General features: G+C 41.2%; 1 protein-coding gene across 1 annotated transcript in view; it reads left to right on the top strand.

Moving 5' to 3' along the window:
• Positions 1-18,680, top strand: part of LOC124286974 (general transcription factor IIH subunit 3-like) — a 29,873-nt gene that overhangs the window by 7,356 nt on the left and 3,837 nt on the right. The window contains 3 exon segments of the mRNA XM_046723432.1: positions 11,788-11,862; positions 12,062-12,115; positions 12,400-12,468. Of these exon segments, the coding sequence (XP_046579388.1) occupies positions 11,788-11,862; positions 12,062-12,115; positions 12,400-12,468 (198 nt within the window).

Genomic DNA, 18,680 nt, shown 5'->3' with positions numbered 1-18,680 from the left:
GACATGGATGTGAGCTGGTATGTCCTTGTGTTAATTACTGTACAAGTGGTAGATGTTGGTGACAGACATGGATGTGAGCTGGTATGTCCTTGTGTTAATTACTGTACAAGTGGTAGATGTTGGTGACAGACATGGATGTGAGCTGGTATGTCCTTGTGTTAATTACTGTACAAGTGGTAGATGTTGGTGACAGACATGGATGTGAGCTGGTATGTCCTTGTGTTAATTACTGTACAAGTGGTAGATGTTGGTGACAGACATGGATGTGAGCTGGTATGTCCTTGTGTTAATTACTGTACAAGTGGTAGATGTTGGTGACAGACATGGATGTGAGCTGGTATGTCCTTGTGTTAATTACTGTACAAGTGGTAGATGTTGGTGACAGACATGGATGTGAGCTGGTATGTCCTTGTGTTAATTACTGTACAAGTGGTAGATGTTGGTGACAGACATGGATGTGAGCTGGTATGTCCTTGTGTTAATTACTGTACAAGTGGTAGATGTTGGTGACAGACATGGATGTGAGCTGGTATGTCCTTGTGTTAATTACTGTACAAGTGGTAGATGTTGGTGACAGACATGGATGTGAGCTGGTATGTCCTTGTGTTAATTACTGTACAAGTGGTAGATGTTGGTGACAGACATGGATGTGAGCTGGTATGTCCTTGTGTTAATTACTGTACAAGTGGTAGATGTTGGTGACAGACATGGATGTGAGCTGGTATGTCCTTGTGTTAATTACTGTACAAGTGGTAGATGTTGGTGACAGACATGGATGTGAGCTGGTATGTCCTTGTGTTAATTACTGTACAAGTGGTAGATGTTGGTGACAGACATGGATGTGAGCTGGTATGTCCTTGTGTTAATTACTGTACAAGTGGTAGATGTTGGTGACAGACATGGATGTGAGCTGGTATGTCCTTGTGTTAATTACTGTACAAGTGGTAGATGTTGGTGACAGACATGGATGTGAGCTGGTATGTCCTTGTGTTAATTACTGTACAAGTGGTAGATGTTGGTGACAGACATGGATGTGAGCTGGTATGTCCTTGTGTTAATTACTGTACAAGTGGTAGATGTTGGTGACAGACATGGATGTGAGCTGGTATGTCCTTGTGTTAATTACTGTACAAGTGGTAGATGTTGGTGACAGACATGGATGTGAGCTGGTATGTCCTTGTGTTAATTACTGTACAAGTGGTAGATGTTGGTGACAGACATGGATGTGAGCTGGTATGTCCTTGTGTAGATTGGTGACAGTACAAGTGCAAGTGGTAGATGTTGGTGACAGACATGGATGTGAGCTGGTATGTCCTTGTGTTAATTACTGTACAAGTGGTAGATGTTGGTGACAGACATGGATGTGAGCTGGTATGTCCTTGTGTTAATTACTGTACAAGTGGTAGATGTTGGTGACAGACATGGATGTGAGCTGGTATGTCCTTGTGTTAATTACTGTACAAGTGGTAGATGTTGGTGACAGACATGGATGTGAGCTGGTATGTCCTTGTGTTAATTACTGTACAAGTGGTAGATGTTGGTGACAGACATGGATGTGAGCTGGTATGTCCTTGTGTTAATTACTGTACAAGTGGTAGATGTTGGTGACAGACATGGATGTGAGCTGGTATGTCCTTGTGTTAATTACTGTACAAGTGGTAGATGTTGGTGACAGACATGGATGTGAGCTGGTATGTCCTTGTGTTAATTACTGTACAAGTGGTAGATGTTGGTGACAGACATGGATGTGAGCTGGTATGTCCTTGTGTTAATTACTGTACAAGTGGTAGATGTTGGTGACAGACATGGATGTGAGCTGGTATGTCCTTGTGTTAATTACTGTACAAGTGGTAGATGTTGGTGACAGACATGGATGTGAGCTGGTATGTCCTTGTGTTAATTACTGTACAAGTGGTAGATGTTGGTGACAGACATGGATGTGAGCTGGTATGTCCTTGTGTTAATTACTGTACAAGTGGTAGATGTTTGGTGACAGACATGGATGTGAGCTGGTATGTCCTTGTGTTAATTACTGTACAAGTGGTAGATGTTGGTGACAGACATGGATGTGAGCTGGTATGTCCTTGTGTTAATTACTGTGTACAAGTGGTAGATGTTGGTGACAGACATGGATGTGAGCTGGTATGTCCTTGTGTTAATTACTGTACAAGTGGTAGATGTTGGTGACAGACATGGATGTGAGCTGGTATGTCCTTGTGTTAATTACTGTACAAGTGGTAGATGTTGGTGACAGACATGGATGTGAGCTGGTATGTCCTTGTGTTAATTACTGTACAAGTGGTAGATGTTGGTGACAGACATGGATGTGAGCTGGTATGTCCTTGTGTTAATTACTGTACAAGTGGTAGATGTTGGTGACAGACATGGATGTGAGCTGGTATGTCCTTGTGTTAATTACTGTACAAGTGGTAGATGTTGGTGACAGACATGGATGTGAGCTGGTATGTCCTTGTGTTAATTACTGTACAAGTGGTAGATGTTGGTGACAGACATGGATGTGAGCTGGTATGTCCTTGTGTTAATTACTGTACAAGTGGTAGATGTTGGTGACAGACATGGATGTGAGCTGGTATGTCCTTGTGTTAATTACTGTACAAGTGGTAGATGTTGGTGACAGACATGGATGTGAGCTGGTATGTCCTTGTGTTAATTACTGTACAAGTGGTAGATGTTGGTGACAGACATGGATGTGAGCTGGTATGTCCTTGTGTTAATTACTGTACAAGTGGTAGATGTTGGTGACAGACATGGATGTGAGCTGGTATGTCCTTGTGTTAATTACTGTACAAGTGGTAGATGTTGGTGACAGACATGGATGTGAGCTGGTATGTCCTTGTGTTAATTACTGTACAAGTGGTAGATGTTGGTGACAGACATGGATGTGAGCTGGTATGTCCTTGTGTTAATTACTGTACAAGTGGTAGATGTTGGTGACAGACATGGATGTGAGCTGGTATGTCCTTGTGTTAATTACTGTACAAGTGGTAGATGTTGGTGACAGACATGGATGTGAGCTGGTATGTCCTTGTGTTAATTACTGTACAAGTGGTAGATGTTGGTGACAGACATGGATGTGAGCTGGTATGTCCTTGTGTTAATTACTGTACAAGTGGTAGATGTTGGTGACAGACATGGATGTGAGCTGGTATGTCCTTGTGTTAATTACTGTACAAGTGGTAGATGTTGGTGACAGACATGGATGTGAGCTGGTATGTCCTTGTGTTAATTACTGTACAAGTGGTAGATGTTGGTGACAGACATGGATGTGAGCTGGTATGTCCTTGTGTTAATTACTGTACAAGTGGTAGATGTTGGTGACAGACATGGATGTGAGCTGGTATGTCCTTGTGTTAATTACTGTACAAGTGGTAGATGTTGGTGACAGACATGGATGTGAGCTGGTATGTCCTTGTGTTAATTACTGTACAAGTGGTAGATGTTGGTGACAGACATGGATGTGAGCTGGTATGTCCTTGTGTTAATTACTGTACAAGTGGTAGATGTTGGTGACAGACATGGATGTGAGCTGGTATGTCCTTGTGTTAATTACTGTACAAGTGGTAGATGTTGGTGACAGACATGGATGTGAGCTGGTATGTCCTTGTGTTAATTACTGTACAAGTGGTAGATGTTGGTGACAGACATGGATGTGAGCTGGTATGTCCTTGTGTTAATTACTGTACAAGTGGTAGATGTTGGTGACAGACATGGATGTGAGCTGGTATGTCCTTGTGTTAATTACTGTACAAGTGGTAGATGTTGGTGACAGACATGGATGTGAGCTGGTATGTCCTTGTGTTAATTACTGTACAAGTGGTAGATGTTGGTGACAGACATGGATGTGAGCTGGTATGTCCTTGTGTTAATTACTGTACAAGTGGTAGATGCTGGTGACAGACATGGATGTGAGCTGGTATGTCCTTGTGTTAATTACTGTACAAGTGGTAGATGTTGGTGACAGACATGGATGTGAGCTGGTATGTCCTTGTGTTAATTACTGTACAAGTGGTAGATGTTGGTGACAGACATGGATGTGAGCTGGTATGTCCTTGTGTTAATTACTGTACAAGTGGTAGATGTTGGTGACAGACATGGATGTGAGCTGGTATGTCCTTGTGTTAATTACTGTGCAAGTGGTAGATGTTGGTGACAGACATGGATGTGAGCTGGTATGTCCTTGTGTTAATTACTGTACAAGTGGTAGATGCTGGTGACAGACATGGATGTGAGCTGGTATGTCCTTGTGTTAATTACTGTACAAGTGGTAGATGTTGGTGACAGACATGGATGTGAGCTGGTATGTCCTTGTGTTAATTACTGTACAAGTGGTAGATGTTGGTGACAGACATGGATGTGAGCTGGTATGTCCTTGTGTTAATTACTGTACAAGTGGTAGATGTTGGTGACAGACATGGATGTGAGCTGGTATGTCCTTGTGTTAATTACTGTACAAGTGGTAGATGTTGGTGACAGACATGGATGTGAGCTGGTATGTCCTTGTGTTAATTACTGTACAAGTGGTAGATGTTGGTGACAGACATGGATGTGAGCTGGTATGTCCTTGTGTTAATTACTGTACAAGTGGTAGATGTTGGTGACAGACATGGATGTGAGCTGGTATGTCCTTGTGTTAATTACTGTACAAGTGGTAGATGTTGGTGACAGACATGGATGTGAGCTGGTATGTCCTTGTGTTAATTACTGTACAAGTGGTAGATGTTGGTGACAGACATGGATGTGAGCTGGTATGTCCTTGTGTTAATTACTGTACAAGTGGTAGATGTTGGTGACAGACATGGATGTGAGCTGGTATGTCCTTGTGTTAATTACTGTACAAGTGGTAGATGTTGGTGACAGACATGGATGTGAGCTGGTATGTCCTTGTGTTAATTACTGTACAAGTGGTAGATGTTGGTGACAGACATGGATGTGAGCTGGTATGTCCTTGTGTTAATTACTGTACAAGTGGTAGATGTTGGTGACAGACATGGATGTGAGCTGGTATGTCCTTGTGTTAATTACTGTACAAGTGGTAGATGTTGGTGACAGACATGGATGTGAGCTGGTATGTCCTTGTGTTAATTACTGTACAAGTGGTAGATGTTGGTGACAGACATGGATGTGAGCTGGTATGTCCTTGTGTTAATTACTGTACAAGTGGTAGATGTTGGTGACAGACATGGATGTGAGCTGGTATGTCCTTGTGTTAATTACTGTACAAGTGGTAGATGTTGGTGACAGACATGGATGTGAGCTGGTATGTCCTTGTGTTAATTACTGTACAAGTGGTAGATGTTGGTGACAGACATGGATGGAGCTGGTATGTCCTTGTGAGCTGACAGTATGTCCTTGTGTTAATTACTGTACAAGTGGTAGATGTTGGTGACAGACATGGATGTGAGCTGGTATGTCCTTGTGTTAATTACTGTACAAGTGGTAGATGTTGGTGACAGACATGGATGTGAGCTGGTATGTCCTTGTGTTAATTACTGTACAAGTGGTAGATGTTGGTGACAGACATGGATGTGGAGCTGGTTGTGTGTGTTAATTACTGTGCAAGTGGTAGATGTTGGTGACAGACATGGATGTGAGCTGGTATGTCCTTGTGTTAATTACTGTACAAGTGGTAGATGTTGGTGACAGACATGGATGTGAGCTGGTATGTCCTTGTGTTAATTACTGTACAAGTGGTAGATGTTGGTGACAGACATGGATGTGAGCTGGTATGTCCTTGTGTTAATTACTGTACAAGTGGTAGATGTTGGTGACAGACATGGATGTGAGCTGGTATGTCCTTGTGTTAATTACTGTACAAGTGGTAGATGTTGGTGACAGACATGGATGTGAGCTGGTATGTCCTTGTGTTAATTACTGTACAAGTGGTAGATGTTGGTGACAGACATGGATGTGAGCTGGTATGTCCTTGTGTTAATTACTGTACAAGTGGTAGATGTTGGTGACAGACATGGATGTGAGCTGGTATGTCCTTGTGTTAATTACTGTACAAGTGGTAGATGTTGGTGACAGACATGGATGTGAGCTGGTATGTCCTTGTGTTAATTACTGTACAAGTGGTAGATGTTGGTGACAGACATGGATGTGAGCTGGTATGTCCTTGTGTTAATTACTGTGCAAGTGGTAGATGTTGGTGACAGACATGGATGTGAGCTGGTATGTCCTTGTGTTAATTACTGTACAAGTGGTAGATGTTGGTGACAGACATGGATGTGAGCTGGTATGTCCTTGTGTTAATTACTGTACAAGTGGTAGATGTTGGTGACAGACATGGATGTGAGCTGGTATGTCCTTGTGTTAATTACTGTACAAGTGGTAGATGTTGGTGACAGACATGGATGTGAGCTGGTATGTCCTTGTGTTAATTACTGTACAAGTGGTAGATGTTGGTGACAGACATGGATGTGAGCTGGTATGTCCTTGTGTTAATTACTGTACAAGTGGTAGATGCTGGTGACAGACATGGATGTGAGCTGGTATGTCCTTGTGTTAATTACTGCGTACAAGTGGTAGATGTTGGTGACAGACATGGATGTGAGCTGGTATGTCCTTGTGTTAATTACTGTACAAGTGGTAGATGTTGGTGACAGACATGGATGTGAGCTGGTATGTCCTTGTGTTAATTACTGTACAAGTGGTAGATGTTGGTGACAGACATGGATGTGAGCTGGTATGTCCCTTGTGTTAATTACCGTACAAGTGGTAGATGTTGGTGACAGACATGGATGTGAGCTGGTATGTCCTTGTGTTAATTACTGTACAAGTGGTAGATGTTGGTGACAGACATGGATGTGAGCTGGTATGTCCTTGTGTTAATTACTGTACAAGTGGTAGATGTTGGTGACAGACATGGATGTGAGCTGGTATGTCCTTGTGTTAATTACTGTACAAGTGGTAGATGTTGGTGACAGACATGGATGTGAGCTGGTATGTCCTTGTGTTAATTACTGTACAAGTGGTAGATGTTGGTGACAGACATGGATGTGAGCTGGTATGTCCTTGTGTTAATTACTGTACAAGTGGTAGATGCTGGTGACAGACATGGATGTGAGCTGGTATGTCCTTGTGTTAATTACTGTACAAGTGGTAGATGTTGGTGACAGACATGGATGTGAGCTGGTATGTCCTTGTGTTAATTACTGTACAAGTGGTAGATGTTGGTGACAGACATGGATGTGAGCTGGTATGTCCTTGTGTTAATTACTGTACAAGTGGTAGATGTTGGTGACAGACATGGATGTGAGCTGGTATGTCCTTGTGTTAATTACTGTACAAGTGGTAGATGTTGGTGACAGACATGGATGTGAGCTGGTATGTCCTTGTGTTAATTACTGTACAAGTGGTAGATGTTGGTGACAGACATGGATGTGAGCTGGTATGTCCCTTGTGTTAATTACTGTACAAGTGGTAGATGTTGGTGACAGACATGGATGTGAGCTGGTATGTCCTTGTGTTAATTACTGTACAAGTGGTAGATGTTGGTGACAGACATGGATGTGAGCTGGTATGTCCTTGTGTTAATTACTGTACAAGTGGTAGATGTTGGTGACAGACATGGATGTGAGCTGGTATGTCCTTGTGTTAATTACTGTACAAGTGGTAGATGTTGGTGACAGACATGGATGTGAGCTGGTATGTCCTTGTGTTAATTACTGTACAAGTGGTAGATGTTGGTGACAGACATGGATGTGAGCTGGTATGTCCTTGTGTTAATTACTGTACAAGTGGTAGATGTTGGTGACAGACATGGATGTGAGCTGGTATGTCCTTGTGTTAATTACTGTACAAGTGGTAGATGTTGGTGACAGACATGGATGTGAGCTGGTATGTCCTTGTGTTAATTACTGTAGATGCTGGTGAAGACATGATGTAGATGTCCTGGTGACAGACATGATGATGTGAGCTGTGAGTATGTCCTTGTGTTAATTACTGTACAAGTGGTAGATGTTGGTGACAGACATGGATGTGAGCTGGTATGTCCTTGTGTTAATTACTGTGCAAGTGGTAGATGTTGGTGACAGACATGGATGTGAGCTGGTATGTCCTTGTGTTAATTACTGTACAAGTGGTAGATGTTGGTGACAGACATGGATGTGAGCTGGTATGTCCTTGTGTTAATTACTGTACAAGTGGTAGATGTTGGTGACAGACATGGATGTGAGCTGGTATGTCCTTGTGTTAATTACTGTACAAGTGGTAGATGTTGGTGACAGACATGGATGTGAGCTGGTATGTCCTTGTGTTAATTACTGTACAAGTGGTAGATGTTGGTGACAGACATGGATGTGAGCTGGTATGTCCTTGTGTTAATTACTGTACAAGTGGTAGATGTTGGTGACAGACATGGATGTGAGCTGGTATGTCCTTGTGTTGTGTTGGTATTACAATACAAGTGGTAGATGTTGGTGACAGACATGGATGTGAGCTGGTATGTCCTTGTGTTAATTACTGTACAAGTGGTAGATGTTGGTGACAGACATGGATGTGAGCTGGTATGTCCTTGTGTTAATTACTGTACAAGTGGTAGATGTTGGTGACAGACATGGATGTGAGCTGGTATGTCCTTGTGTTAATTACTGTACAAGTGGTAGATGTTGGTGACAGACATGGATGTGAGCTGGTATGTCCTTGTGTTAATTACTGTACAAGTGGTAGATGTTGGTGACAGACATGGATGAGCTGGTATGTCCTTGTGTTAATTACTGTACAAGTGGTAGATGTTGGTGACAGACATGGATGTGAGCTGGTATGTCCTTGTGTTAATTACTGTACAAGTGGTAGATGTTGGTGACAGACATGGATGTGAGCTGGTATGTCCTTGTGTTAATTACTGTACAAGTGGTAGATGTTGGTGACAGACATGGATGTGAGCTGGTATGTCCTTGTGTTAATTACTGTACAAGTGGTAGATGTTGGTGACAGACATGGATGTGAGCTGGTATGTCCTTGTGTTAATTACTGTACAAGTGGTAGATGTTGGTGACAGACATGGATGTGGAGCTGGTATGTCCCTTGTGTTAATTACTGTACAAGTGGTAGATGTTGGTGACAGACATGGATGTGAGCTGGTATGTCCTTGTGTTAATTACTGTACAAGTGGTAGATGTTGGTGACAGACATGGATGTGAGCTGGTATGTCCTTGTGTTAATTACTGTACAAGTGGTAGATGTTGGTGACAGACATGGATGTGAGCTGGTATGTCCTTGTGTTAATTACTGTACAAGTGGTAGATGTTGGTGACAGACATGGATGTGAGCTGGTATGTCCTTGTGTTAATTACTGTACAAGTGGTAGATGTTGGTGACAGACATGGATGTGAGCTGGTATGTCCTTGTGTTAATTACTGTACAAGTGGTAGATGTTGGTGACAGACATGGATGTGAGCTGGTATGTCCCTTGTGTTAATTACTGTACAAGTGGTAGATGTTGGTGACAGACATGGATGTGAGCTGGTATGTCCTTGTGTTAATTACTGTACAAGTGGTAGATGTTGGTGACAGACATGGATGTGAGCTGGTATGTCCTTGTGTTAATTACTGTACAAGTGGTAGATGTTGGTGACAGACATGGATGTGAGCTGGTATGTCCTTGTGTTAATTACTGTACAAGTGGTAGATGTTGGTGACAGACATGGATGTGAGCTGGTATGTCCCTTGTGTTAATTACTGTACAAGTGGTAGATGTTGGTGACAGACATGGATGTGAGCTGGTATGTCCTTGTGTTAATTACTGTACAAGTGGTAGATGTTGGTGACAGACATGGATGTGAGCTGGTATGTCCTTGTGTTAATTACTGTACAAGTGGTAGATGCTGGTGACAGACATGGATGTGAGCTGGTATGTCCTTGTGTTAATTACTGTGCAAGTGGTAGATGCTGGTGACAGACATGGATGTGAGCTGGTATGTCCTTGTGTTAATTACTGTGCAAGTGGTAGATGCTGGTGACAGACATGGATGTGAGCTGGTATGTCCTTGTGTTAATTACTGTACAAGTGGTAGATGTTGGTGACAGACATGGATGTGAGCTGGTATGTCCTTGTGTTAATTACTGTACAAGTGGTAGATGTTGGTGACAGACATGGATGTGAGCTGGTATGTCCTTGTGTTAATTACTGTACAAGTGGTAGATGTTGGTGACAGACATGGATGTGAGCTGGTATGTCCTTGTGTTAATTACTGTACAAGTGGTAGATGTTGGTGACAGACATGGATGTGAGCTGGTATGTCCTTGTGTTAATTACTGTACAAGTGGTAGATGTTGGTGACAGACATGGATGTGAGCTGGTATGTCCTTGTGTTAATTACTGTGCAAGTGGTAGATGTTGGTGACAGACATGGATGTGAGCTGGTATGTCCTTGTGTTAATTACTGTACAAGTGGTAGATGTTGGTGACAGACATGGATGTGAGCTGGTATGTCCTTGTGTTAATTACTGTACAAGTGGTAGATGTTGGTGACAGACATGGATGTGAGCTGGTATGTCCTTGTGTTAATTACTGTACAAGTGGTAGATGTTGGTGACAGACATGGATGTGAGCTGGTATGTCCTTGTGTTAATTACTGTACAAGTGGTAGATGTTGGTGACAGACATGGATGTGAGCTGGTATGTCCTTGTGTTAATTACTGTACAAGTGGTAGATGTTGGTGACAGACATGGATGTGAGCTGGTATGTCCTTGTGTTAATTACTGTACAAGTGGTAGATGTTGGTGACAGACATGGATGTGAGCTGGTATGTCCTTGTGTTAATTACTGTACAAGTGGTAGATGTTGGTGACAGACATGGATGTGAGCTGGTATGTCCTTGTGTTAATTACTGTACAAGTGGTAGATGTTGGTGACAGACATGGATGTGAGCTGGTATGTCCTTGTGTTAATTACTGTACAAGTGGTAGATGTTGGTGACAGACATGGATGTGAGCTGGTATGTCCTTGTGTTAATTACTGTACAAGTGGTAGATGCTGGTGACAGACATGGATGTGAGCTGGTATGTCCTTGTGTTAATTACTGTGCAAGTGGTAGATGCTGGTGACAGACATGGATGTGAGCTGGTATGTCCTTGTGTTAATTACTGTGCAAGTGGTAGATGCTGGTGACAGACATGGATGTGAGCTGGTATGTCCTTGTGTTAATTACTGTGCAAGTGGTAGATGTTGGTGACAGACATGGATGTGAACTCCCATGTTTGTGTAACCTGTGGAGATCTGTGTGTGTAACCTGTGGAGACCTGTGTGTGTAACCCATGGAGACCTGTGTGTGTGTAATCCAGGAGTTGGGTTGCTGACACTGATGGGGTTGGGTCACTGACACTGAAGGGGCTTGGTCACTGACACTGAAGGGGCTGGGTGAAGGGGTTGGGACAGTGACACTAAAGGGGTTGGGTGAATGGGTTGGGACAGTGACACTAAAGGGGTTGGGTCACTGACACTGAAGGGGTCGGATCACTGACACTGAAGGGGTTGGATCACTGACACTGAAGGGGTCGGGTCACTGACACTGAAGGGGTTGGATCACTGACACTGAAGGGGTCGGGTCACTGACACTGAAGGGGTCGGGTCACTGACACTGAAGGGGTTGGATCGCTGATCACTGACACTGAAGGGGTTGGATCGCTGACACTGAAGGGGTTGGGTCGCTGACACTGAAGGGGTTGGGTGAAGGGGTTGGGTCGCTGACACTGAAGGGGTTGGGTCAAAGCTGAACTACCGAAGGTTCTCTTCCTACATTACACTTTGTCTCATGTTGCAGGTGATAAAGGGATCTGAAGACAACCCCACCCAATACATGAACTTCATGAATGCTGTGTTCACTGCTCAGAAACAGGTGATGCCTAGTGGTCCTTCACATATTGCTGGCAGGATGTGGAACCTTCAGGGTTATGATCTGTATACACTTTAGTGTGTGTACGAGTGGAATGTGCAGACTCACTGCGCAGAGTTTAAGTTCACTAAGGTTCTGTCTGTGTCCAGTCTCTGTGAGTGTGCTGACGTATGAGATGATGTTATAATTATTGTCCTTTCAGAATGTGGTGGTGGATGCTTGTATCCTGGACAACGAGTCAGGACTGTTGCAGCAGGTATGTGCAGGCCTCGGTATCTATACAAAACTAGGGTGAAATGCCTATTTATCCTCTATACACCTCCTTCATTGGATCTCTGTCATAGTGCTATATAGTGGAACTAACAAAGTATGTTGTACATCTCTAGACCAGTTTACTCTCATGTTGGTGAAGAGAAATTATGCTTGGTTGTGAAGAGAGCTGAGCGTATGACTGAGGAGAGAAGTCATGTAGGACTGTGTAGAAAGACACTTTTGGTCTGAAATGGGAGTGTTGTGGTAATGAAGTGGGTGTTTTTCCAGGCATGTGACATCACAGGTGGGATCTACCTCAAGGTGCCTCAGATGTTGGGTCTACTTCAGTACCTGTTGGTGAGTATGTCCCTCATTACATGTTGCACGTTAATCCTATGTACCATGCTGGAGAGAATCTTCACTGTCCTATGTTGGTGAGCATGTCCTATGTACCATGCTGGTGAGAATCTTCACTGTCCTATGTTGGTGAGCATGTCCTATGTACCATGCTGGTGTGAATCTTCACTGTCCTATGCTGGTGAGCATGTTCTATGTACCATGCTGGTGAGAATCTTCACTGTCCTATGTTGGTGAGCATGTTCTATATACCATGCTGGAGAGAATCTTCACTGTCCTATGTTGGTGAGCATGTTCTATGTACCATGCTGGTGAGAATCTTCACTGTCCTATGTTGGTGAGCATGTCCTGTGTTCCATGCTGGTGAGAATCTTCACTGTCCTATGTTGGTGAGCATGTCCTGTGTTCCATGCTGGTGAGAATCTTCACTGTCCTATGTTGGTGAGCATGTTCTATGTACCACTGACTGACTGAGTTTAGTTTTACGCCGCTTTTAGCAATATTCCAGCAATTCTGTGTACCATGCTGGTGAGAATCTTCACTGTCCTGTGTTGGTGAGCATGTCCTGTGTTCCATGCTGGTGAGAATCTTCACTGTCCTATGTTGGTGAGCATGTTCTATGTACCATGCTGGTGAGAATCTTCACTGTCCTATGTTGGTGAGCATGTCCTGTGTTCCATGCTGGTGAGAATCTTCACTGTCCTATGTTGGTGAGCATGTTCTATGTTCCATACTGGTGAGAATCTTCACTGTCCTATGTTGGTGAGCATGTTCTATAGTCCATGCTGGTGAGAATCATCACTGTCCTATGTTGGTGAGCATGTTCTATGTTCCATGCTGGTGAGAATCTTCACTGTCCTATGTTGGTGAGCATGTTCTATGTTCCATGATTGTGAGAATATTCACTGTCCCACGTTGGTGAGTTTGCTGAAGTGATATAGTCCTGGATGAATACATCAGTTTGCTGAAGTGATATAGTCCTGCATAAATACATCAATATGCTGAAGTGATATAGTACTGGATACATCATATTGCTGAAGTGATATTGTACTGGATGAATACACCAGATTGGTGAAGTGATCTAGTACTGGATGAATACATCATATTGCTGAAGTGATATAGTACTGGATGAATACACCAGATTGGTGAAGTGATCTAGTACTGGATGAATACATCAGTTTGCTGAAGTGATATAGTCCTGCATAAATACATCAATATACTGAAGTGATATAGTACTGGATGAATACATCAGATTGCTGAAGTGATATAGTACTGCATAAATACATCAGTTTGCTACATTGATATAGTACTGGATGAATACATCAGATTGCTGAAGTGATATAGTCCTGAATAAATACATCAGTTTGCTAAATTGATATAGTACTGGATAAATACATCAGTTTGCTAAAGTGATATAGTCCAGGATGAATACATCAGTTTGCTGAATTGATATAGTCCAGGATGAATACATCAGATTGATGAAGTGTTATTGGACTGGATGAATGCATCAGATTGCTGAAGTTATATAGAACTGGATGAATACATCAGTTTGCTGAAGTTGTATAGTCCTGCATAAATACATCAATATGCTGAAGTGATATAGTACTGGATGAATACATCATATTGCTGAAGTGATATTGTACTGCATAAATACATTAGTTTGCTAAAGTGATATAGTCCCGGATGAATACATCAGTTTGCTGAAGTGATATTGTACTGGATAAATAAATCAGTATGCTGAAGTGATATAGTCCTGCATAAATACAACAATATGCTGAAGTGATATAGTACTGGATGAATACATCAGATTGCTGAAGTGATATAGTACTGGACGAATACATCATATTGCTGAAGTGATATAGTCCTGGATAAATACATCAGATTGCTGAATTGATATATTACTGGATGCATACATCATATTGCTGAAGTGATATAGTCCTGGATAAATACATCAGATTGCTGAATTGTTATATTACTGGATGCATACATCAGATTGCTGAAGTGATATAGTACTGGACGAATACATCATATTGCTGAAGTGATATAGTCCTGGATAAATACATCAGTTTTCTGAATTGATATAGTACTGGATGAATACATCAGTTTGCTGAAGTGATATAATACTGAATACATCAGATGGCTGCATTGATATAGTACTGGATGAATACATCATATTGCTAAAGTGATATAGTACTGGATGAATACACCAGATTGGTGAAGTGATCTAGTACTGGATGAATACATCAGTTTGCTGAAGTGATATAGTCCTGCATAAATACATCAATATGCTGAAGTGATATAGTACTGGGTGAATACATCAGATTGCTGAAGTGATATAGTCCTGGATAAATACATCAGTGTGCTACATTGATATAGTACTGGATGAATACATCAGTTTGCTGAAGTGATATTGTACTGGATAAATACATCAGTTTGCTGAAGTGATATAGTCCAGGATGAATACATCAGATTGCTGAAGTGATATAATACTGGATGAATACATTAGATTGCTGAAGTGATATAGTAATGGATGAATACATCAGATTGCTGAAGTGATATAATACTGGATGAATACATTAGATTGCAGAAGTGATATAGTACTGGATGAATACATCAGTTTGCTGAAGTGATATAGTACTGTATGAATACATCATATTGCTGAAGTGATATTGTACTGGATAAATATATTAGTTTGCTTAAGTGATATAGTCCTGGATGAATACATCAGTTTGCTGAATTGATATAGTACTGGATTAATACATCAGTTTGCTGAAGTGATATTGTACTGGATAAATACATCAGTATGCTGAAGTGATATAGTACTGCATAAATACAACAATATGCTGAAGTGATCTAGTACTGGATGAATACATCAGATTGCTGAATTGATATATTACTGGATGAATACATCAAATTGCTGAAGTGATATAGTACTGGATGAATAGATCAGATTGCTGAAGTGATGTAGTCCTGGATAAATACATCAGTTTGCTGCATTGATATAGTACTGGATGAATACATCAGATTGCTGAAGTGATATTGTACTGGATAAATACATCAGTTTGCTACATTGATATAGTCCTGCATAAATACAACAATATGCTGAAGTTTTAAAGTATTGGATGAATACATCAGATTGTTGAAGTGATATAGTCCTGCATAAATACATCAATATGCTGAAGTGATATAGTCCTGCATAAATACATCAATATGCTGAAGTGATATAGTACTGGATAAATACATCAGATTGCTGAAGTGATATAATACTGGATGAATACATTAGATTGCTGAAGTGATATAGTACTGGATGAATACATCAGATTGCTGAAGTGATATAATACTGGATGAATACATTAGATTGCTGAAGTGATATAGTACTGGATAAATACATCAGATTGCTGAAGTGATATTGTACTGGATAAATACATCAGTTTGCTGAAGTGATATAATACTGGATGAATACATCAATATGCTGAAGTGATATAGTACTGGATGAATACATGAATATGCCGAAGTGATATAGTCCTGGATGAATACATCAATATGCTGAAGTGATATAGTACTGGATATATACATCAGTTTGCTGAAGTGATATAATATTGGATGAATACAGCAATATGCTGAAGTGATATAGTACTGGATGAATACATCAATATGCTGAAGTGATATAATACTGGATGAATACATCAATATGCTGAAGTGATATAGTACTGGATGAATACATCAGATTGCTGAAGTGATATAGTACTGGACGAATACATCATATTGCTGAAGTGATATAGTACTGGACGAATACATCATATTGCTGAAGTGATATAGTCCTGGATGAATACATCAGTTTGTTGAAGTGATATAGTCCTGCATAAATACATCATATTGCTGAAGTGATATAGTCCTGGATAAATACATCAGTTTGCTGAATTGATATAGTACTGGATGAATATATCAGATTGCTGAAGTGATAAAGTACTGGATGAATACATCAGTTTGCTGAAGTGATATATTCCTGTATAAATACATCGGTTTGCTGAATTGATATAGTACTGGATGAATAGATGAGATTGCTGAAGTGATATAGTCCTGGATGAATACATCAGTTTGCTGCATTGATATAGTACTGGATGAATACATCAGATTGCTAAAGTGATATAGTACTGGATGAATACATCAGATTGCTAAAGTGATATAGTACTGGATGAATACATCAGATTGCTGAAGTGATATAGTCACAGATGAATACATCTGTGTTATAACATGCTTTTGGATGCTGCCCATTGTATCAGGTTATAAAACTGTGAGTGCATAGAAAGGCTGTTATGCTTGTCAAGCTATTGTTTTTCTTGTTGGACTTCAGGGCTTCTTGTCTCTAGAGCCGAGGTTTGATTGATGATGTTGCCATGGGATATCCCTGCAGGACAGTGGTTGCTAGGCAACATCTGTGTCTGTCACAACACTTTGATCTATGGGAGGTGTATGTGTTTGATCACTACAGCTGAGAGCAGTGTAATAAATCTGGTACTTCTGCTGCTGCAGTGGCTGCAGGGCTGACAGCTGTTTGCTGAGTGTGGTGAGAGCTGGTGAAACTAACACATAATCATGTCAGACAAATAGATCAACAGTCTGGAACAGATGGAGTCTGTAGCCCACTGGTGTTGCAGTCAACATGCTTGCAGGCTAACATTCCTTCTAACTCATTTCAAAACTCATTCAAACTCAAGTTTCAAAATGATAAATATATTCACCTCAAAGACCACGGAGCATTATGAAAATAGCATGATGCTACAGCAGCTCACCTCCATATATGTCATCCATACCTTCAAACAAAAATGGCTACTTAACTAAAGACGTTGATTGTTGAGGCTGAAATACTTTTCATCTTCTTGCCATCACTGATGTAAACAAGCATGTCCTCCCTGGGGAGGGTATGTGTACACTGTGAACAAATGCATGATGAAACATTTTAGGAACATGGTCCAAGTCAGTAAGTGCAATGGCCACATAAACATGAGAATTTAGACATCACGAATTTCACACGGTGTTGAGCCCAGCTAATAACCACACACATCAAATATCATTACACTTTGAAAAAAGGTGTTTGAGAAGGTGTGTATGAGGGACGAGGCGTGTTTATTTGATTATGAAACACAAGAGCTGAAACATTGTGAGGATCACATACAACATTTCAGGTTCATTTAAACTTTGTTGTTGCTACTTAGACATTCTTCAAGTTTAACAGTTTCTACATCTCACAAACAGCTGTCCTTGACTCCCGAACTCCAATATAAGGGTAATGCTATTTTTGAGGGCATTATCATTTGCAGAAGCCTGAGGTCTTCCATTAACTGCCCGACGAAGGAGGGCAGTTGAAAAAGACAGAGGGTTTCTGCAAATAATAATGCCCCCCAAAATAGCATTACCCTTATTATTGCTAAAATACATGGAATTTGTGTTGAAAAGAAAAGGGAAACAATGAAGGAATTTGACTGTAAGTTTACTCAAAACCATCTTCTGACGGGGTTGACTGCCCGAATGCAATTACGTCATCGAACAATTCAAGTGACGTCACAACAGAAAGTGACGATATTCGATCTTGGCCTTTGACAAGACCATAGCCTGCAACATGTCAAACTATGTCAGACACAACTTCAGTTTTCAGTGTTCGGTTTTGGTCCAACAACAACGTTAATGGTGCAATTGTTATGGTTAGCACCAGCAAGAAAGCCAATATTACCGTTATTTAAGGCGGGAATTCGGGTTGCTTTGACTTGTTTGCCCCAGAATATCTGCCAGTCCAAAGCCAATGTCAAATGAACCGTAAGCCCAAACACCCACTATAACGTCACTTGACAACAGAACTGATAGTTACCCGTCGTTAAGGTTGAGCAGTCCAATATCATTTGCAGCGGCCCGCAAATGTCTGATAATGGGAGGTCCGTTTCATGATAATTCCATGTATTCTAGCTATAACATATATTAACTGAAATCTCTGTAGCTTTGATCTGAAGCTTTATGTGATGAGGGCAGTTGAAGGATGCAGTAGTTTGTTCTTGTCAGGTCAGCAGTGATGTCATCTAAGTCACTTTGTCTGCAATTACTTTAGTTTTGTTCTGAAAGTGTTTGACTCTGCTCACTGTTGTTATAGAGGCAATTACCCGTGAAGGTCCGGGTTAGAATATTGATCTTCAGTAACCCATGCTTGTCGTAAGAGATGA

Source organism: Haliotis rubra, unplaced genomic scaffold, assembly GCF_003918875.1.
Source record: "Haliotis rubra isolate DU_JTF1 unplaced genomic scaffold, ASM391887v1 Scf397, whole genome shotgun sequence".
NCBI classification, from domain to species: Eukaryota; Metazoa; Mollusca; class Gastropoda; order Lepetellida; family Haliotidae; genus Haliotis; species Haliotis rubra.
Note: the sequence above shows the minus strand (reverse complement) of the source record. Positions and strands in the feature narration are given on the sequence as shown.